Source organism: Clytia hemisphaerica, unplaced genomic scaffold (assembly GCF_902728285.1).
Source record: "Clytia hemisphaerica strain Z4C2 unplaced genomic scaffold, Clytia hemisphaerica genome assembly, whole genome shotgun sequence".
In the NCBI taxonomy this organism is placed as follows: domain Eukaryota; kingdom Metazoa; phylum Cnidaria; class Hydrozoa; order Leptothecata; family Clytiidae; genus Clytia; species Clytia hemisphaerica.
In genome coordinates, this window is record NW_027103483.1 from 156,424 (window position 1) to 180,050 (window position 23,627).

General features: G+C 36.5%; 1 protein-coding gene across 4 annotated transcripts in view; it reads left to right on the plus strand.

Moving 5' to 3' along the window:
• The first annotated feature begins 234 nt into the window (after window positions 1-234).
• LOC136798576 (transient receptor potential cation channel subfamily A member 1 homolog) overlaps window positions 235-23,627 on the plus strand; it is a 52,574-nt gene continuing 29,181 nt past the window's right edge. The window contains exons 1-3 of one of the 4 annotated variants that reach the window (XM_067055202.1): window positions 235-360; window positions 17,589-17,695; window positions 21,562-21,877. In XM_067055202.1, coding sequence (XP_066911303.1) covers window positions 17,652-17,695; window positions 21,562-21,877 — 360 coding nt within the window. In that variant the 5' untranslated portion in view covers window positions 235-360; window positions 17,589-17,651. Of the gene's footprint in view, window positions 361-17,588; window positions 17,696-18,124; window positions 18,183-20,835; window positions 20,929-21,561; window positions 21,878-23,185; window positions 23,394-23,627 lie in introns of those variants that run through there. The other 3 variants (XM_067055204.1, XM_067055203.1, XM_067055205.1) reach the window with 3 other exon arrangements.

Genomic DNA, 23,627 nt, shown 5'->3' on the forward strand with positions numbered 1-23,627 from the left:
ATAACCACTAGTCCAACGCTCTCTCCATCGCGCCACGAGCACTGGTCACATTTCAGATTTTTGATATATTTATAATTCGACCTGACGTGCGTCTAACAACAGCTATATAGAACGGATCTACATACGTCAGGCTAAAAATAATCTGACGTGCGTGTAACCACTTCGTTATTTATTCATAAACGGTGGAGAGTATTCTCGTGCCTTTCTCATGAAGTCATAAATAAATCACGAAATTTTTTACCCTCATTTTTCGCTTTTCGGAGAAGGATTTTATCTTTTTTTCATATTACTCTCGGCTCCTTCTGATTATACAAAACGGAACTGAATGTTGAAACGAAAGACAAACAAGGACAAACAAGGGTAAGCCATTATTTATATAGCTTAATTCAATCTCTCTATCTTCTTTCTGTGCTCTCCTTCTTCACTCTCTTCACGTCTTCACCAGACTTCAGTGTTAATATCATGATAATGTACGTACGGGCTGTCAGGCGTCACGGAGGGTCCTGTTAGGAGGGGCACCACTCTCTGGGCTGGGTGTCTATTCCAGCCACTGACAGTCTATGCTTTTAAACTCCTATATCAAGATTATGGGATTCAGAGACAGAGTAGTACAGACACGACCCTCGACATGGCCCGAGAATTCTCGGGCCAAAACTTTTATTGGAATTCGTGTAAAGCCCGAGTATGGCCCGAGCTGGCCCGAGAATTCTCGGGCCATGTTCGGGCCACACGCGGGCCACACACGGGCCACACTCGGGCCAATTTTTGAAAACATGATTTAAACAGGCGTGTAATTTCAGGACTGAATTTTTTAAACATTTTCTTTGAGAAAAACTTGGTTTCTCTTAATTATATTAAATATATGAATGTTGTAAATTCATATAAATATTAAATGTCTTATTTGGTATGAAAACATAGTTATAAATATACTTAGGGTGGAAATATTTGCTAGTAAACTGGTCCTGGTTTTAAACTGAAGCGTGTCCACGGGAAGCTCGTAAAGTTTTTTTGAGCGAAATATAAACAAAACAGACAAATCTTATTTTGTACTATTTTGTTTGACTGGACATGCTGAATCAATTTAACATTTAACATGGCCCGAACATGGCCCGAATGACTCGGGTCATGTTCGGGCCAAAAGAATTGATAGGGTCTCTCGGCCCGAACATGGCCCGAAGAGGCCCGAGAATTCTCGGGCCATGTCGAGGGTCGTGTACAGACAGTTACATCAAAATGCCTCGAAAATGTCAATATGAAAATTGCGTAATCAGAGAACATATGTCTCGCTCATTATAAAAAGGCCGAGACAAACTTTCAATAATTGGATTGTAACATCGAGTTAAGTCTCTTTTGTTAAGTCACCAGGGGGTAAATAAAACAGACCTTGATACATTTATCGTTCGTTTCAACTTGACAATTCGTTTAAAACTCAGCCTCCTAAATATTTGCGTAGCCATTCCGGGTTTGCTTGTTTTTTATTTGACGCTTATCAAAATCTTCAATTTTAGGTCAAACTTTGACAAGCAATTGTTCTTTGTGTAGTTGAGCTATAAAATTAATTATTTTTGAGTAATTTAGAGCTTTCTTTTAGCTTTCCAACCATATATAATATGCAGGTGTAATATTCTACACTTTTGTCTAAAAATTCGTTTCAACTAAGGCCATTTTTAGAAAAATTAGATCTGCGGGACACAAAAAATTTCACAACTCATCTTTGATTTCAAAGCGCTGCGGAGGAAAAAATGTTCAGACAGTGAAACTTTCCATATTTATCAGAAAATACCTGAGAAATCCAATGGTGCTACTCTCTGAAATTAATTCTTTCATTAAAGTTATTATTTTTTACTTTTCATACTTTGGCAAGCATTTTCAGCCTGAAAATGAGGACTAGAATTATAGAGAGTGATACCACTGAAAAATTTGACCCTTTTTTAGCCTAAAACAGTTATTTATATGCCATGGGAAATTTTTCCTCCGCAGCGCTTTGATTACAAAGATAGGTAGGTTCAGCAATTTTAACTTCCGCTTTATAACGTTTTTATTGTTTTTTGCAATGAAATGTCTTCTTTTTCAAAAAAATGTCTTTTCATTTCTTCCTTGAAGTGTTAGCAAGCCATTACAAAAAGAATTTGATAAAAGTCTGCAGTCAAAATGAAGATATCTGGAATATCTTGACTCAATACAAAAGCTTGAATTTTCAATTTTCACAGCATATTTTGGTGCCATTTTATATGCCATTTCTGGGCTAAATTGTCAACCTCAAATGTCTAAAAAGGTGCTATTTTAGCGGAACCAAAATCTCAATATCTCCGGAACTGCTTATCATTAGGAGGTGTATGACCCCTCATTTTTTTTCTTTTTTGAAGCTCTACACGATAAACTAGGTTTGATTGCCACCAGAATAGTTTCAATTTGAGCCTGGAATGGCTATATTTGGGGTAGGTAAAATATGTACAAAGAAATTCATACTTTTCTAACCCGGCGAATCTTTAAAAAAGAAGCGAACAATAAAATATAATTACCCTTTCCAAATAAACCTCTTCGGTGGCGAGTGTAGTCTACTCTGACGTAATTGTAAAATTTATGAGATGGGAGTTTGACATAGTAATGTAATGTTGTTTGGGGAATTATGAAGTTCTCTGGAATTTCGATTGCATTTATTCAAGTTGATTTTTTATGACTTCTAATGGTACTTTTTCTAACGAGTTTGATTACTCTGTTCTCACACTTATGTCTTTTTTTTTCGAGTCCTTTTCCGTGATTGCTTTTATTTATATTTTTAAAGACAGGTAAGAAGGCATATTGATGTAACTGACAGGCCGATTTTACTTTCATTTTCACTTTCGATTTCCAGCCAACATCTTAGCAACGGGATGCACGAGCTAGCTCGCCCATGCACGACCCATGGCATGGCCCGAACATATTGTTCGGGTATGTTCGGGCGATGTTTGGACCATGTTCGGACCACAAAAAAATAAAACCACATCGGCCGAACATGAAGTTGAGAAAAAGATTGATGTAAATCTCAGGAATAAGTCAGAAATGGCCTGTGCTGTAATCTTGCTAATACTAAAAATCATATACATATAATTCACATCAGACGACATATAATGAAATAAGATTTATAATCATATACCTTTCCAGGATTATCCTCGTCAGTCAGGACCTCATTTCACTTTATCGATATTACGCAAACGGCAGTGTGCGCTAAATAATCTTGGTTTCGCTTTCGATTTCAAGCAAAAGTCTTAGCAACAGTGCGCGTACATAGCAACGAGGCTGGGTAGAAAAATCTAAACATAGAGTTCAAAAAAAATACCGATCATCGTATAGAGCACTTAAAAATACCCCTTTTCTATGCTAAGTTTGTTCTACCTTGGATTATAACTGAAAATATCTTCAAAAAACCTTCTATCAGCCCGCGCGGTAATCTTTGCCCGCTTCAATTCTTAAATAATGAATAAGAGAGGTGCGCTCAGCTAAGCCGTGCTTGCTGGCGATAAATTTATGTTTACTTATCTTGTATATAGTGGTATTTATCCAATGAAAAGGATGTTGACAAAATATGCACGGCGCTGACAAAATATGCACGGCATTGATTATGACATCATTAAATATGTCAATGTCGATTCAACGCCTGTTAAAGAAAATAATTCGTAGAAAGTTCTTTTTATCTGGAAATTTAGAAATACAAACAAAAAAAGAATCAAATTTAATATTTGTTTCCTATCTAGATTATATTAGCGTTAGAATACGGTAAATTTTCACGAAAAATATTTTGCGATGGTGGTACGCCCAATCGCGCCCACGGGAAAGTTCCAATTTTTAATTATCAGGAAATCAGGGATAACCCCGTGGATAAAAAACGTACGGAATGAAACCTGACAGAAGGTTTTCAACCAGATTTATTCAGATAAAGCTATAAGAGGTTCATTACTTGTGGATTTTAAAACCTACATAAGCAAAAACGAAAGTTGTTGGGAAGGAAAGAGTAAACACAAGACAGAAGGTTTGGTTGTGTTGATCAGGTATGTTTTTATTCTATCCAAACTAATGTTAAAAAAGACCAAAGAGGTCCTGACTGCTTGTCCATCCCATCATATAAAATTTTTTTCTGACATTGGTGACTTATTATTAGCAAGCGAGTGTCAAGTGAGAAGAGGCGCATGGCGCACAAGTGTTTCAACCGGTATTCCAATGAAGCCATATTTTGGTTTGTACAGAAATTTCGCCTACTCAAATCAAAACAACAAAATGGTCAATCTCACTAAAGCAAATCATTGCGGCCACGGCATTTCCCTAGATAAAAATTCTGGTCACATGACCATCCGTGATTTTAGACCAATGAAAACGCTTCACTTCCCCGGATTAAAGTTGTGTCTACACTAACACGCGGGTGTAGAAAGGTGATTGAAGGAAACGAATTAGTTTCAATGATGGCTAAAGCCACATCTAAAAAGATTGTTTGTAATACATTAGATCTAAATGAAAAGAAAGAAGAATATAAACTAATCTCAACATCTCCCCTTCTCGGAGAGGTCAAGGTCACTGTAGATAGTGTTCGGTTTCTTTTTATATATACAGTTCAACGTTTCTTTATATACAGTTCAATGGCTCTTTCCCCTATCGACGGGGAGCAAGTGGTTGTTGTTCCAAGAGGCCAGGCTTCTTATGAGATGCTAATCGTCGTAGGATATTTGATGATGATCTGATATCAGTGGATATCAGGGTGGCACTGGTGGCTTCATTGGGTCCGAAATGATACAGGCAGTTCCAGCCGCTATATTTATCAATGATCGTCAGATAGTGGTGACTTGCAATAATGAAATAATCACCGGTGATCATTTGGAATGGATTGCGGTGGAGGGCTTTGGATGATCGGTTCCTTGGGCTGACTGGGTGAGTGACTGATACAAGTTTTACAGCAATCACGGATTCGGTGGATATCTTTGTTGATTCCTGGCCAATAGATACAATCGTTAACTCGAGCCTGCATACCTGTGCATCCTTGATGGGCGGAATGAAGCGCTTGAAGGATCTGATGACGGAGGTTCTTGGGTATCACGAGGCGTTTGTCTAACATTATGAGACCATTCCAATGCGATAGACGATTTCTAACTTCCCAGAATGGTCGTAGATTGGCAGGTAGGCTTTCACGGGCTGTTGGGAAGCCGCCCTGGATGGTTTGTAGCAGTGATGGATAGTCAGTATCAGTTGATCCATGTTGACGTATCTGATCGAGAGTAAGGACTTGAACATGGTCAGTTGTTTGGCACATATTGATGGCGGAAATGGACTTCTGAATCGATGTCTGGATTTCGATCATCTTCTGTCATGGTAGCAGTAGTTGTCGTTTGACGCAATACTCTCATGGTCTCCTTGTATGAGTCGATGGAAGCTACACTGACAGGGTTCCTGGACATGGCATCGGGTCCACGCATCCATTTTCCAGGGCAATACTGGATGGTAAATCTGAATCTGAGGGAATGGCTCTTTAGCTTTGGAATGCAAGGATTCTTTACTGCGCTGAGGTCCCGATCGTTGAAAATAGCCAGCAATGGTTTATGGTCTGTTGTGATGATCAGGTTGTTGTAGCCGAGGACGAACATCTTGGCGTGATCGAGTGACCAGGCAACGGCAAGTGCTTCTCCTTCTGTTGGGCTGTATCGGCTCTCGGAGTCAGATGTGAATGTTGAGCCTGCATAGATGAGCTTCCATCCGTCTGGACAGCATACAGCTGCATTCTTTGTATCACATTACAATGCTGTTGTAGTAGTAAATACCCATAACCGTCCTTGCTCCAATCAGTTTGTAAACAAGTTGTACGCTTATAGTCGAACGAACGAATACCTTCACTAACACTTGCGATTAACAATTGCTTTGATTCAATAAAAAGTTTGATCAAAGTCTCATCCCAATAAAATTTCGATTTGTGTTTCACAAGTTCCCTGAATGGAAGCATTACTGGACCAATATAGTAGGCCCAAGCAACTTGGTTGACTAACCCAAACCATGAGCGTCAGTAATGTTTTTAGGTGTGGGAAAGTTTTTTATGGCGTTCAGTATTGACTCAGAGGGTGCAATTCCATTTGGTGTGATTTTAAGTCCGGCAAAATCAACTGTGTCTTGACAAAATTGAAACTTTTCAGCATTGAGGACGATTCCTTTCTCCCCACAAAGTTGAAGGTAATCCCATGCATGGTAGAAGGATTCCGTGATTGACGAGTCGTATAACAGAGTATCATCCACACATTTCACCTTTTGTTGTACATCTTTAATAACGTCATCATAACGACTGGTGTAGGCATCACCAGATGCTATAAAACCTTGGGGCATACGAAGATATCTGTATCGTCCCCATTCAGTTATAAAAGTCGTGAGATGTTGGCTCTCTTCATCAATTGGTACAGAATGATATCCGTCAACTGCATCCAAGACAGTCTTCTTGGTATTGGGAGGTACTTGACATGCAAGTTGGAACGGGGAGGGACAATGGTGAGTTTCGCGTTTACACTGTATGTTGAGTTGTTGGAGGTCAACTGTCCGTCTAATATTGCCGTTTTTCTTTCTGGCTGTGACCATGGTGGTGCACCACTCGACTGGTGTTCCGATCGGTACAGGTGCTATAATGCCTCTCTTGATGTCGTCGTCCAGACTCTTCTTGACTGCTTCCTTAAGGTGGAAAGGCACTGGGATGGGGTTATGACGAACATGCGGCTTCGCATTAGGTTGAATATGGATGTGGGCAGGTTTTGTATCCATGGATGGAAATGGTCCGTCTCTGTTGAACGTAGTTTTGGAAAATTGTTCTAATAGGTAATGTTTGAGTTTTGGAACATTTTCCTCTGTGGGTTCAAAAGGTAATTTTTCTGGACGTTTAGGTAGATTACTTGGCAGGGTGTCAACGGAGGAAACGGTTGCTGACATGGGATATGGAAATGTCTCTGGTAGAATGTTCAATTCTGTACACCCTTTACGGCTGACGTAAATTCTGTCAGCGGTTGAGTAGTAGTGTGATTGTCTATTGTGAAAGTCATTGGTAGCCAGCCAGAACAATGTAATGTGGATCCGCCAACGGCTCGAACTAGTTTGTTGCATGGGGTCAACGATTGTTTGTTTAGTTTGAGTTTATTCAAATGTTGGGGTCCAGCTAAAAAAATGCTAGCTCCTAATCTCAACAGCGGGAAATAGGTAGAAAAAGAGAGAAAAAACCGGGGGTCAAATCCAATTTTTCTCCCTTCTTGCGGCAAACATAAAAGACTTTAAGAGGCCATTTATTTAAGAAAGGGGTGTTATATCATAAATAAATTATGTAAGTAAGTGATATTTTAAGTAACAAGTTCATTAACAATTTCATTTTGAAGTTTGTTTTTAAAAACAAAACCCCTGTGCTAGATGATAATTTCATTTTCTTAACTTATGGACCCATTTGGAAGTATTTGTAATCAGATCATTTGGCAGTGTAGTTGCAGCCTATACAAGAATTGGAATCTAAAGTCTGAAGTCGTAACTCCTTGCCAGTGACCCCGCAGAGAAATTTTTAGTTGGCAGACACTGACTTTAGGTTGGTTTGGAAATCGTTTTATTTTGAAATGTAATCTTCACTTTAGATGAATACTTTTATTTATTTGGATTCATGAAAGGTTCAAGGTTTGTTTACTTTTTATTTCAAATTATTTCATCGATTTATTGAGCTGCAATAGCAGATTGAAAAACGAAGATTTTTGATAGTTATCAGCGTGGGCTTTGGCCGCCATTTTGAATTTTGATTTTTTTTCTCCTGTACTCGGCAATTTAGAGGAACAAATGAAATAAAGACCATATGTTTTGAACTTTGTATCATTTAAAAGAGTTTTGATGATAATAATTACATTAAGAATGACTATTAATTAAAAATAAATTATCAAATTATTAATGATATCAATGAAAATTTTCAACATCAATTGCTAAACAATGAATTAAAATATATAAAACATCAGGTCCTGAAATTACACATAGGATCGTAGAAACTTTCCAAAGAAGCTGGTCCAAACATGTTTGGGTCTGCGCGGGCCCTGTTTGGACCGTTCTTAAGAAAATAATAATCGCCTGGCTCAAACATGTTCAGGCCATGCCGTGGGTCGTGCCCATGCTCATACCGTGAGTGGTCCTAAATTCGACAGCCCTGCCTAATTCCGACCCCCCAAATAACCGTTATGAAAAAAATTCTATGTTTACAAACACTCCCTCTCCAAGTTGAACGATAAACTATTGCACAAACTCTCAAAACAAATTCAAAGCATGTAACAAGATGGCTATATGTCAAGATGTCAATAATTTTACAATTAAAAACTGTGAGTTGTGAAAGTAATTACCTTTTATTATCATTTATGATGTTGGATTATTGCAATAAAAATTATGTTTTGTAGAAGCAATTATTGTTAATTGTTTGGTTCAACTTGTTTACTGTATCAAATTTCTCAGTTTAGTTGACACTTTGGTATTTTCGTTGCGTCACAGCAAAAGATTTGTTTTTATTTTAGTTTGTATCTTTGAAAGACCACGTCAGATTTAGGCAGGGAAAAGTTTTAGAAAGTTTTCCAAATTTCCCTATTTCATTTGAATCAATAAAAAATGAAAATATATTTTACTTTTTTGCACCAATTCTTCAAAATGAAAATATTAAAGATTTGAATGTTATTCTATTCTATTATTTTATTCAATGATTTTTTATATCACTTTGTTGACAATCTTGCATCAAATTCCTGCTTTCTTCAGTAAGTTGAAGATGAGAAAAAGCCTAAGCCTTAGGATCACGGATTGGAACAACTATATGAAGGGTGGGATTTTATAGCCACCCGTCGTCGTGCAAGGCACAAAGAGGCCACGGGTGCCAATGTGACGAAGGGCCTTGTTAAATAGACCTTTTCGCCTTTCCATCCGCCATCTTGAATTGTATGCAAAAATAGAGGAACGGAAAAGCTGTGGTTGGATTTAGTTGGAAAATATGCAAAACATATGCAAATTTACACAAATATTAAAAAGACAACAAAGCATCTTATAAAGAAATATTATAATCATTAGAACAATAAAAGATGGAATTTCTTAATCCAAAAAGAAATATTTACAGAACAACAAAAGCCTTTTAGAAATTTGTTCTTAAAGACATAGCATATTCTGTTTTCATGCCATTAAAAAACTCCACCAAGACGGAGTACACACATCACAATTTCAAAACACGCAAACTGAAAGCAGTAATTATGACGTCACACATTCAGGGGGTTTAGATCAATGTTTTGAATTTATCATTTGGCGGTTCTATTCCCAGGAGAATAATTTACCGTCAGCCGAATAAGGATTATTTTTGTACCTTCGCGGGTGATTTTTCAGCTTGAGTTATGTCTAATGTTATGGTTTTTTGAAGTGCTCGTTCTAAGAGATGAGTGATAAGTTTTCAAAAGAATTTAATTTAATCTTTCTTCTACAAGATTTCACTTTAACATAGTGCCAATTATGCATGTAAGTTTTATATTTAATACTTTCTTTTTGCATAGGTTTTGCATATTTTCAATGTAATCTCACCACGGCAATTCGGCCACCATAATTTTTGCATACAATTTAATATGGCGGATGGAAAGGCGAAAAGGTCTATGCGGCAATCTCATTGGTGGAAATTTAATATTCTCCTCTAACTCTGAACCATAGTAACTCCCAACAGTACCCTTAAACTCCCTTACCCACAAAAAGAAAAGACACAGTTGTTTTCTTTAAATGTTGGTGTTCGGGTTCTTTTGTCAGCACTGAGGATACTCTGGACAGCGAATAAAATACAAGGCGTTTGCTCGTTGAATACAGTATAAAAATTTTCTAGCTTGAATGTCATTGTTATTTCATCAAAATGAATAGTGATTGCTAACCGGACGGATGCGCCACAAACCCCTTCATGAAAGAAAATACTTATTCCTCGTCCCAATGCACAGTCGCGTCCTCGAGGGTTAAGGCACTATTCTTAAGTCTCTTGTAATTACCAATATCTCAATAGTTTGTTTAGTGGTAATATTGAACATCAATTGTCCACATTCCGGTATATTATCGTATCGTTTGGTAAGTTTTGGTTCTTTCCTGGAGTATAAGTTCCGGTGATGACTCGCGTATCGTTTGGTCTCGTATATCCGGTTCGCCCAAGTGATCGTTAGTCGTTTGCTGGATCAGCTACGGGCTTTGTGTCTTGTTGTCTCTGTTTATCGTCGTCACATCACATGAAAGAAATTTTAATGTATATGTAAGTAAGGTTAATGTCCAGAGTCCTCGACCCGAGATGTTGTTTTGGAAAAAACCTACCATTTTTAAAACCCTTGCATGTCTCTTCTGAGCATGCGTACTCGGACCCAGATCTCTCAGAGGCCCAACCACCCGTTCTTTATCACGCCCCGACGCCCTATTATTTGAGTACGAGATCGCAGAAAAACTAATTTTCGCTCTATCTTTGACTGCGCGAAAATACGCTTCTCCTCTAACTCTGAACCATAGTAACTCCCAACAGTACCCTTAAACTCCCTTACCCACAAAAAGAAAAGAGTATTGTTTTCTTTAAATGTTGGTGTTCGGGTTCTTTTGTCAGCACTGAGAATACAAAGAGCAAAGGTGTGAACAGTTATCATGATAATAAGTCTAAATTACCAAATCACAGCCTCTGTACTACCCTGTCACTACTGGTACAGAAAAATTAAGATTAGGACCTGCACTACCCATTTACATCTGGTACAAACACCAAAAAATATTGGCCCATGCACTACCCAGTCACCACTGGTGCATGCCAGGCACTAAATAAGAAAACCTGTACTACCTAGTCACTACTGGTACAGGAAAAACAAAATTAAACCCTGTACTACTTTAATGGGATAAATTTTCGCGGGGATTAATTTTCGCGGATTTCGCGGATTTGGGTGTCATCCGCGAAAATAAGTCCCATTGGAAATTTGAAAAAGGCCCATCCGCGAAAATTAGTTTCCGCGAAAAATTTGAATTTTTTTTTTATCGTTTTTAATTTTTTTCTACATGAGGGCACGCAACCCTCGAAAAAGGTCAAATCCTCGATATGCTTGTTAGCAAAAAATCGTTTTTGGAAGTTCAAATTCAACTTTTGATAGTTGTAATACATATCTCCTCGCCCTATTCCAAAACACCCTCTTATTACTTGAAAAAAAATTCTTAATTTTCCTGGAAAAATTTTATTTCAATGTTTTGACACTTTTCAAAAATTTTAATTTGGACCCCAATCCGCGAAATTAAATCCCCGCGAAAAATCAGGAAATCCCTCACCCGCGAAAATTAATCCCCGCGAAATCTTAAAATTTCGCGGATGAGCTCAACCGCGAAATTTAATCCCCGCGAAAATTTATCCCATTAAAGTACCCAGCTACAGCTGGTACAGGCGCTATTGATATTGAGCCATGTACTACGCAGGCACCACTGGTGCATGACAGATATTAGATGAAAAAAACCTGTACACCCAGTCACTACTGGTACAGGAAAATTTACTTCTGTACTGCCCAATCACTTCCGGTCCAAAAAAAAATTAACATGTTAACCCCTGTACTACCCAGCCACTACTGGTACAGGGGAACTTATAATAAATTCTGTACCGCCCATCGGCTACCACTGGTACAGAAAAGAACACCTCAATAAATTCAATTAGCATCTCTATACTATTCATCCAAACATAAATAGACACGTATATGGTAGTAAGAGAGAATTTAGATTTTGATATTTTTCATAAAGTAACTTATGCCCTCTCCATATGTGAAAAATCTAGATACAATGCAATTGAATTGAAATTTGTAAATCCTCTAAACAATGAACTACAATTTGATAGGAAATAAGGTTGTAAAATTAAATGTCCTGTAACAAAACTCTCGAAAGTCCCCTCCTTTTTGCAATTTTGGTTATCAGTGGCCAATAATACACAGACCTCCAAAGCGGAACAAACAATACACCTCTTCCTTTGCAATTTTTTAAATGTCGTATTGTGTCACCTATCAAAGATATTGGTGGAGAAAGCCAGCTGAAATGACCACGCCAGTCACAAGTAAAACTATCTACTCCTATGTATTTTGTTGCGAGTTGTTCTCTCTTAGTTTTCTCTTTCGGTTTGCCTCCCTTATGGCTTTTTGGATTCTTTTTTTTATCCTCTTCGTCTGAGGGCAAATCATCACTCTAGTAGGCATTAGCTGCCGTCCACCCGTCCCTATCTGCAATCATTAATTAGCACTTTTGTCCTGGCAAAACAAATTCTTTTACCCTCAAATAACAGGTTTGTCACCTGGTCATAATTTTTTCTTTGCATTGCACTTTCTGACTTCTCGATGATGTCGATAACTTGCTTGTTAAAGTCAAATTGTTGTTGATTCGCCTTGGAAGTGAGGGTTACTTTTTCTAGCTTTAATCTTTTCTGGGATTTTTCTTCAGTTATTTTCTTATTTTTATTTTCTTATTTTCTCTTCAAGCATTCTCTTCACGTTCTCATTTGCTTGTTGAAGCATTCCTTGAAGCATATCTTGGAGATTATTTTTAGTAACTGGCTGGTTACCTGCTGGTTGCATCTTGATCTGCCATGTTGCTGATGTTCTGCTTTCTCGTGCTGCTCGTTAATGTCCAGAGTCCTCGACCCGAGATGTTGTTTTGGAAAAAATCTACCATTTTTAAAACCCTCGCATGCCTCTTCTGAGCATGCGTACTCGGACCCAGATCTCTCAGACGCCCAACCACCCGTTCTTTATCACATCCCGACGCCCTATTATTTGAGTACGAGATCGCGGAGAAACTAATTTTCGCTCTATCTTCGACTGCGCAAAAATACGCAACAGCTGGGAAGCAATCAGTAGAAAAGACCAATTTTTTCTTTGTTTTGCAGATTTCAATATAAACCTCTCTCACAGGGATTACTACTTGTCAATGTGTTGTTTCAACTTGTCAGCATCGTTTTGTTATAAAGGGAAAGATAAAAGAGGCAAGACTAGCCTAGTTTGTAATCTTGATATAGGAGTTTAAGCTTAGACTGATTAACTTTTAAAGACCCCTAGACCAAGTTTCTCAATCCCAGCCAAGCAAAATCTTTGATCAGAGTTTTTTGAAATACCCTAATATGGGCGACACTACTCAATAGCTGTGTAAATACATCGAGAGCGCTAGATCTACCTCTTTGTGGCTTCTTCTTGAACAGCCTATCCAACTCGTTGAGTTCGATGCTTCGACATTCAATGATGTTCCAGGTGTAAATTATTTGATAGCGCTCTCTCCGTCTTTCAAGGCTGTACAATTTTACTGATTTCAGTTTTTCCCAATAATTAAGATGTCTGAGGGATGGAATTCCATGTAAAAAGACCAAGCTTCCAGGGTGACCAGAGTTTAGAACAGTAATCCAAATGAGGGATGGTTAGTGCTTTCCATAAAGTTAACATGGTTTCAACTTTCCTTGATTTGAATGTGCGGTGCCGGTATATCCATGCACTTATATTCTTCACTTTTTGGACCTACCTCCGGGTACCCCGGTGGAGGTTTTATAAATTAACCCATGTCCGTTCGTCCTTTTGTCCGTCCGTCCGTCCGTCCGTCTGTTACCAGCTTTTCTCTGGATTGGCTCATTAGTTTTTTCTGATTTTTTGCACAATGATGCAAAATGGCAATGCCCAGAACGTGACGGAGCCCGATTTTTGAGAAAAAATTTATTTGGGCAAATTTGGGCCAAAAAGTACCTAATAATAGGGTTTTTTGGACTTTGTGCAAAATCTTGTCATTACTTTTTTCCTTTTTTTTGTACAAAGATGGAGGGCAAGATTCTCTAAAGAATGGCTGAGGTGGTTTTTCCTGGAAAATTCTTATTCGCCTTAAAAAACGGATTTTCGTATTTTGGGGAAATTCCCTTTAACCAAATAAGAAAATATAGCTTTTCTCAATGTTGACTCGTTATTTTTTTCTGATTTTTTGCACAATGATGCAAAATGGCAATGCCTAAAATGGGTCGGAGCCTGATTTTCGAAAAAAATTATATTTGGGCAAATTTGGGCCAAAAACTGCCTAAAAATAGGGTTTTTTGGGCTTTGTGCAAAATCCTGTCATTACTTTTTTCTGATTTTTTGTACAAAGATGGACGGCAAGATTCTCTAAAGAATGGCTAAAGTGGTTTTTCCCGGAAAATTCTTATTCGCCTTAAAAAACGGATTTTCGTATTTTGGGGAAATTCCATTTAACCAAATAAGATAATATAGCTTTTCTCAAAGTTGACTCATTATTTTTTTCTGATTTTTTGCACAATGTTGCAAAATTGCAATGCCTAAAATGTGAAAGAACCCGATTTTCGAAAAAATATATATTTGGGCAAATTTGGGCCAAAAACTGCCTAAAAATAGGGTTTTTTGGACTTTGTGTAAAATCCTGTCATTACTTTTTTCTGATGTTTTGTACAAAGATGGAGGGCAAGATTCTCTAAAGAATGGCTGAAATGGTTTTTCCTGGAAAATTCTTATTCGCCTCAAAAGACGGATTTTCGTATTTTGGGGAAATTCCCTTTATTAACCAAATGAGAAAATATAGCTTTTCTCAATGTTGACTCGTAATTTTTTTCTGATTTTTTGCACAATGATGCAAAATGGCAATGCCCAAAATGTGACGGAGCCAGATTTTTAAGGAAAATTGTTTTGGGTAAATTTGGGCCAAAAACAGCTTTAAAGGTTCTTTGGGCCTGAATGGTTTTAGTGATTTTCGTATTTGGGGAAATTCCTTTTTACCATTTTACATTATTCAACACACAAGCTTTATTTTTCCATTCTGAATTTGTGTACAATTATTGTCACTTTTTTCTTATTTTCATCTGATGTTAATCATTAGGTAGGTCCATTCAGTATGTTGCTTGTTTAATTTGTTCTTGGATATGCTTCTCATAAGTCAAAAGGGTGTCGAGGGTGACTTCAAGGTCTTTAACTTTGTCCTTATTTTCGATTAAGGTTGTTGTGTCAGAAAAATAGGGAGAACTTTGCTTCAGAGCGTTGTTTTTTTTGTAGACAAGGTGCTCAAATTTAAGACCATTCAGCTGCATGTTGTTGTCTTTTGTCCACTTATAGACGGTGTCTAGATCATTTTGTAGATATTTTATAAATATCCTCCAGTTTGGATATTTCTTTCCTCAAACGGATGTCGTCAGCAAACGATGCCAAAATAGAATGAAAGATTTTTATCAATATCTTGAATTATGATTAGGAATCAATAACGGTCTCAGCACAGATCCTTGTGGCACACCTGAAATAACATCTGTTTCTGAGGACAAGGTTGAGTTTACTATACTGGAACTCTCTGGGTTTGATGAGTCAAAAAAGATCTGATCCATTCAAGGAGTTTACCGTTAATGCCATTTTTCTGAAGCTTGTGTAACAAAATGGTATGGTCTACTCTATCAAAAGTCTAAATAGATAATGTCAATGTTGTTTCCATTCTCTAGGTAAAGGATCAGCCTTTCGGTGTGTTGAAGCAATTGACTAAGACATGAGCGGTCTATCCTAAAGCCTTGTTGATTATTGTTATACAGATTGTTTTCTTCTAGATAATTATGTATCTTGGCAAAAACAAAACACAGTATTTCCCAAGCTGACAGAGACCATACATGACAAATGAATTTTCACTTAATTTGTAGTTGATAGCAATCTTTTTCACAATTGACGTTTTAAAATTTTAGAGTTTTATCTGCATTAGTAAAGACTAGCGATTTTTTTGCAATTGAGATGAAAAACTTTGCTTAGTTAAAACCTACTCAGCTAGAGGTCACCTAAACTTATTCAAACTAAAATATGGGACCACTTAAATTCTTACGGGCTTCTTCTCATCTGCTTATAGGCCATGCTGAAAAAGCACTAGTTTTTCAATGACTTCAATGTCGACAGAAGGTATAAATTACGCCAGACCCTTACTCAGGGGGTAGTACTGGTGCAGGGAACCAACCCTTACAACAAGAAAAAATTATCAAATCACATGCGCATGTGAAAACTGTGATCCTGCACATAACCATACGAATGTGAACGACAAACTGCACGCCATGTTTTTTCACTTGCTGGATTGAAGTGGAATATTCTTGTAATATCCAGAATGTCTCTTTGAGAAGAAGAATCAAAATTGATTCCAATGTTGATTCTGATATTGCTGTACCAAGATATAACTTCAACTTCAGGAAAGATAGAATCTGTCATGTCTGTGCTGCTTATGACCTGCAACTAAAAAGCTCTCTCAAATGAAACATAGATAAAAATTAAGATTAAGAAGTCCAAGTCTGTTTATGTTTGTACTGTATATCATACATCTGTCAAAGGGCAAAATCACACAAGTAAAGCAGAGGTCATCTATTTCATATATAGAAAGCAAATGATTAGTAAAAGTAAGTTCCTCTTTTTTTCAACAAAACCTAATCATACTCAAAACTGAGGTTAAATATCGAAGTGTTTAAAAATTGACGAAAGATTAACTTGGGAGAAGCAAGGCTTACCAGGTTAGACAGATCATAGACAATGAAACAAAACGTCTATTGATCAATGCTTAGGTGTATCCTCACAAAGACTACTGCTTGAACACAGTCGTGTCTGTTTTTTGAATTTCATTTACTTTTTAAAAATCTACCACTGAAGATGGTTTTACCGAAAAGTTTTTGCTGAAAGTAAAATAAAACTTGTTATTTTTCTTAACTTTATGGAATGGCTGATTTAAATTTAACAGTCTAATCGAAAACGCATAATGCAATGATGGCTTTTAAACCTATTAACGTAATTGCTCCTCTTTTCTCTCTAAACTTATGCCTCTTATCTTTAACCCCAGTTGTATGACTACCAACGGAAATAAAAAAAAAGATAAAAGGAATGTCAAAAGTTCATAATAACTTTATATTTAACACCACTGAAATTTGGAATGACTTACAAACATAAAAATCATTAGAAACAATTAAACCCAAAGCTCAGTCACATTTCTTTGATATTCCATTCTCACTTATCTAGCTATCTCATTTTATATCGTTGTTACTATTCCTATTCTTGTTCTATTTTCTGTTTGTGGCCCTACGTGTAGAAACGATTCTTTAGTTGTCTAAAAGCTCTAGACAGATGCATAGCCACAAGTTTTCGTTTCGGGGGCGAGATTGGAAAATTTTTGAACTTTTTTAGGGGAATTCTCATAACTTATGCGCCGCGGGCGTGAATTATTGCTCTGAACAATCTCAAATAGCTTAAAAAAGAGGCATTGGAAGGTCACAGTTAGCAAGAATAAGATCACAAAAAGTGCAGAAAACATAAAATGTCGCAGAAAATTTTGGTCTAAGAAATTTCGAACAGCTTAAGGCCATTAGGTCATAAAACTACATACCCCTTCACATTCTATTGGAAAAACTTTTTGGTAAATTTTTATGTTTTGGGTCTTTTTCATCCAACTGAAGTTAGGAATAAATAAAATAGGCAGTTGTATATTTAAAAAATGCGGGGAAAAAAGATTAGAATGATGGGATAAACTGTTAAATAATTGATTCCGAAAATTACTTTTTTGGTGCTTGTTTTGATCATTCTTTGGTGATTCATTTTCAGCCAGTCATCGAACTTAGCTGCAAAGTCAGGATGGCATAGTTGAAGCACCCCATTGGATAAAAGATGTCTGGCAATCCATTCTCAAGAACCGATTCCAAGGAAAAAAGGTACAGGTCACGTTTTGTTTACTTTTTGTTTAAACAATATCTATTAAAAGGTTTTTGGAAAGAAAAAAATGATACATACAAGTCGGTTATTATAAAAGGAAAACCAAGTGTTGGTTCTGATTTTTAATGATAAGTTTGCGAAAGTGTTTACCCCCTAAAGAAAAAAACCTGGCTGGTTAGTCCGGTTCAGAGAGAAATGGTTTTCAAAACACTTATTTTTAAAGATGGAAAAAGAAAAAGTTCTATCACAGTGTTTATCTGGTTTGCGCTTTTTGCTTGTCAAATGTTTTATATTACTTTTTATCCCATTTCTTTACGAGATGCTTTGAATTATTAATCAAGTGATGTTTCAATTTCCCAACTTTTCCTTTTTCTCCCTCACATTCCCTCCTCTGAACTCTTCAAAAGAGAATATTTTGCCATTTTGAAGTGAATACAAAAGCAGGACTATTAATCCTCTTCTCTGTTTCTCTTGAAGATAGGAATGGTGAGTAAATAATTTTTTTGTAAATCCACTGATTCAATGACTCCACCAGCACCAGTTTAATACTGTATAGAACTTGCCCATCCGTACCCTTTCTGATCATATTAGCGACCTTAAGCATCTAGGACGGCGACTTTGGAAGCGTACGGCAGGATTGAAGAAAAAGAAAGCCCTTTGGGATTGATATCTGAATCGCAGCTTAATTCTATTCTTTTCACTATCGATTTTCTCATGAGAATAGTTAATTTTAATAGGTAATTAATGGACGTTTTCAAATCTGAAGACAACTTGAAAATTCTGTTTTGACGTCGTCTTCAGGACGAAGACGGTAAAGGAAGAGTACAATAGTTTTAAAGGATATGAATCCCTCGAGAATTAGATCGTTATTTTTTACAAAAACTTTCCTGGATTTCAAATTTGTCCATCTGATATTAAATCTAGATCAAATCGGATAATATTTGCCATTTGATTTTAAGATTTACTTCACGTCCTCATTCAAGTCGCCGTCCTAGATGCTTAAGGTCGCTATTTGCAATGTAAGGATCTAAGACACACGATTACGCAAGGATTTCACTCTACTTCCGTGCCTCCATCTGTCATATACTCATTTTTTGGACCTACCCCGGTGGGGTGGAGGTCCTATAAATTCACCTCTGTCCGTCCGTCCGTTCGTTACCAGCTTTTCTCGAGATTGAATCATAGGAATTATTTGATTTTTGGTACAAAGTTGCAAAACGGTGGTGGCCAAAATGTGACGGAGCCCGATTTTCGAAAGAAAAATTTTTTGGGCAAATTTGGGCCAAAAAACGGCTAAAAAACGGGTTTTTTGGACTTTATGAAAAATTGGATCATTAATTTTTTCTGATTTTTTGCATGAAAGTAGGGTACCATCATAGGTAAAAGATGGCTCAAGCAGATTTTTGCAAAAAAATTTATTTGGCTTAAAAAACGCATGTTTATCTATAAGAATCACTATTAACAAGCATACATCAATGTTCTTAGTCAAATTACTCAATTTCTTTATGAGATAGATGTTTTTTTTGCTCATGAGGGCTTACTTTTGAAGAATATGTGTGTTTAGACATGAAATTTTGGTTGATTGGCGTGTTTTTAAAGAAAAACTGGCCAAGTTCAATATTTTTTTATAAGCACATTATCAATTACTTAGGTATTAGCTTTTCTCGAGATTGGCTCTTTCATTCTTTATGATTTTTTGCACAAAGATGCATAACTATAAACCCTCGAATGTGACTAAGCCCGATTTTCGAAAAAAAATCTTTTTGGACAAATTTGGGCCAAAAAACGGCTAAAAAAAGGGTTTTTTGGATCGTTGTTTTTTTCAGATTTTTTGCATGAAAGTAGGTAAAGATGGGTCAAGCAGATTTTTGTAAAAAAACTTTTCAGCTCAAAAAACGCATCTTTATCTATAAGAATCACTATTAATAAGCATACATCAATGTTCTTAGCCAAATTACTCAATTTTTTGATGAGATAGATGTCTTTTTATGCTCACGAAGTCTTGAATATGAAAGAATATTTCAAGAGCATGAAATTTTGGTTTCTAAACGTTTTTTTTATAAGAAACAAACGACTAATTTTAATAAATCGTCACTATTTGAATGATTGTTTAACGTTCATGCTCACGTAGATATCAATTATATATGTGTTAAATGCATAACCAGGTAGGTCCATAAAAGTATCACTTGTTCCATTTATTATGTCATCTGTCTGTCTGTCTGTCTGGTTCCACGAGTCCTGTCATGATTATTTTATCAATGTAACTAATAATAATAACGAACTGATATCTCAATAAATTCTTCCCTCTCAACTTTCGCACAGTGACTTACATGCCTACTTACTGTTCTCCTTATTACCTTATCTTACCCCAATCAAAATAAGGTGGTGGAGTAAGTGAATAACAAGAGAGGGGTAACTTTGCACCCGTAAAATAAAAACCGCTTTTTTATATTACATCGCCTATGGTAGCCTATTTTTACTGAACCAGTGGTATTAGTCCTCTAACTTCACATAACTTATTCTTCAATCATTCGTCAAGTCAAAAGGGCAAATCTCAAAATTAGTATCTTAGCAAAGTGAGAATTTTTGGATTAAAAATGACAAAAATGTAACAATTTTATTTTTCGGTGTTCATACCACCATCACGGAGAAAAATAAAAGTTGTTACTTGAATTTTTAAATTTTTGTTATGACATGGCACACTTTGACACATGAGAACTTTTCTATAAGATAAACCTTTGACAACGAGGTTCGGCCTTTGGTCATGTGGATGAATCTCTCCTCTGTAAGAGGAATGGACTAATTTCATTGTCAAAGGTTCATCTTATAGAAAGATTCTCAATATGCTGACGAGAGACTCATTTTTAGACTGGTCTTTCTGCTTTGACAATGACGAACTGCAAGCTGCAAACAGAATAAGATTATGCTTTCGAATTCTGTCTTAATTGATGTATCATTAAAACTTTAAATGTGAATGCTAGTTTAAAAAAGGATTATAATGGATGACATTACTCTATCAAAGTTAATTGTTTCCCATAGTCTGATTGATTATGTCTCGATCATTTCTCGTTAACATGCTACTAACTTTCTACCAAACCTTTTCATTCTTCATGGACGTTGTGCTATATTCTTTTGGAGAAAGGAACGAGTTTTTCATGTCCTTGTATTGCTGTTGATAAGTTGTTTATTTCCAACTCAAGATGACTTTACGAAAGTGGAAGTCCTGCACAAAGTAATTACTAGTTTATTTAACATTGTTTTTTTAATATCGATGTCAAATGAATACTTCTCAACCTTCGTCAGCTCCTTTTTATCGAAACGAGTTTTATTCCATTTAGGGACAATAATATGATCTACATATAATTGTAAACTTTGAAGGATGGAGTTGCATTTTCTGTTTGGGAATTTCTATCCTTGTATTAGTCATGTAATTTGTTTCTCTTCTCAACTTCATCTTCGTTTTTCCTTTTTCCCTCACTTTGTGGCATACCTCAAAAACTTGAAAATTTTCCCCTTTTAAGGCTCTATTGTTTCACTTTAAAAAGTAACTGATGTTTGCGAAAATACAGAGTTTCTTTCTGCTCCTCTGGACAAGGTTGATGATCTAAAGCTGACTGACTGACTCTCCTACTTTTCATGAGAGTTTTACGCTCATTTTCAAGGGAAAGAAATGGAAACTCTCCAACAAAAGCTGGATTCCAACCTTTGTTTTGATTGGAGACGCAAAATGGGATAATCAACTTAACTTTTCACTTCTTCTAAGAATTTACTTTTCTTGTTGGAAGATGAAATGTTTCTCTTGTTAATCGATATTAATATTAATTTTCTTCTTTCTATCATTTCCTTCTTTTGCTCCACTTTTTAGTATGGGCTACGGCGAAGGTGATCACCTACTCCCTTTACAAACACTCACCTATAAGCGACAACGCTCCAACTCAACGCCCGGCGATTTCAACCGCACGTCCACCGACACTTCTAACGAAGACCTGACGTTTCAACGGGACGACGGCGCGTACGCAACCAATCAACTGACGTTAGAGAGAATGTTGAACCCTAGCGTGTTTTTCAGTAGTATACGTGAAACGAAGAAAAAACGAGGGGCGGGACCACTTCAACTGGGCGGATTGGGTGGTACTGGAGGAGCTGGTCTACGAACAACGCCCTTGATTTCATTGCACCAGGTAGGTTGTTATGCTTCGGTATGATTTACTCTATTTTAATCGTATTTGGATGCATGTTTTGTTTTCGAGTACTTTTTAGTTTCCCTTTATGTACAGCATTGTTACAAATATTCTTTTCAAGTCGATTGGCTTCAATTAAGTACATCAAAGTTTTCACCTCTAGGGAATTCTCCGCGGGCAACTTAACTTTGTAGAATGGATACCATGACATGTATGACTTTCCAATATGTTCAAACATGATTTTAATTGAAATAATTCCGTCCTCATTTAAGATGATTAGCGGTGACCCGTTGAAAGATTTATCAATTAATCTCTTGAAATTCAACAGGTTTTTGTCAAACTATACCGCGATCAAAGGCCACATCTAATCTACCACGTCCGTCCGAGCAATGTTAGTTTTTTGCATCCGTAATTTTTTTTACGTACTATTCGATAAAATAGCAATTAATTTAGTATTTTATCATAGTTTCCGCACTTTTTGAACCACCAAGTCACTTAAAAACTTTTTACGGCGTGTTTTACATTTGGCGACCAAACAAAAATATCCTGGCTAATTTTGATGAATTTTGCAGTTTCTCTGTAAACTACGATCTATCGCTCAATTGATCCTAGTTCGTAAGTTGACTCATAATAATGTGAAGATCTGACCTGGTTGTTCAGCCGAAACTCTCGCTAACGCTGGCCTGCTTTTTCACATTTTGGATATCCAAGTGTGATTCCTTGAATCCTAATTTTTTTACCTTGTTTTCTGGGAATGAAAATTTAATAGGAAATGATGACCCAGTTACAATCGACCAAGGAAAGGTTTTATGACTCAATAATAACAATTCTTTTGAATTAGGACAATTTTAAACCTATCAGGCCAGTAACAAATTCGACGTTTTTTTATGACGAGCAAGAAAGAGGGAATTGAAAGTGTAGCGAATTATACGTCTTACTGGGGACCAATTTCTTTACAAAATACATTTTAATAACAAGATATCAAAAGGGATTAGAAGGAAAAAAAGCTAAACCATAGAGGCTTTGTTTGGAAACACTCCCAAACTATTTTCTTGGGAAATTTTCTCGTGTAAAAAGTTTTATTTCAACTGTTGATAATTATGTTAATGAGATGGGTTTAGTATCCCTACAATAAATTTCTTCAATTTTATTTGGGCGTTTTTCTTCTTTCTTGACGTTATAGAAAACATGGAGATAAATTATATGCAGAGAGGTTTTATTAGTTTTTCTCACTTTTATCAAGACTTTTTAATCGTGTTGTAGAGGTTTTTCGTACTCGCAGGTGTGTTTTTTAAAAGTTCTTTCTTCGTCTATTTTCTTGACAAGAAGGATACTTTGCCATCCTTTCTCTCACACCTTCACACCTCTCCACGCTAGCTTCAATTAAGTGAAAATGGGATTGACATATTTGAGTGTACCTGCTCCAGAACCGCAAGAACCAAGAGCTCGCTTTCGATCGCGCGGCTTTTCATGCTCGGCTGTGCCTTGCTCAGAAAACCAGATTGAATTTATTATGGTAAGGAAAGACTTTTTGGAGATTTGAGACGTTTTCTTATTTGAGGGGGATTTTCTTTGCGTCAAGTTAACGTTTACTTAATGACGTTTAGTTAATGACAAAATGACGCAATCAAGTGGGTAGGTGGTTTTGCAAGATGACATATTTTAGCTTTAAAAGATACAGCTATATAGATTGACCATTAATATTTTCAGAATGGCAGATTATTATGGTAAAATTACGTGCCTGTTAGCT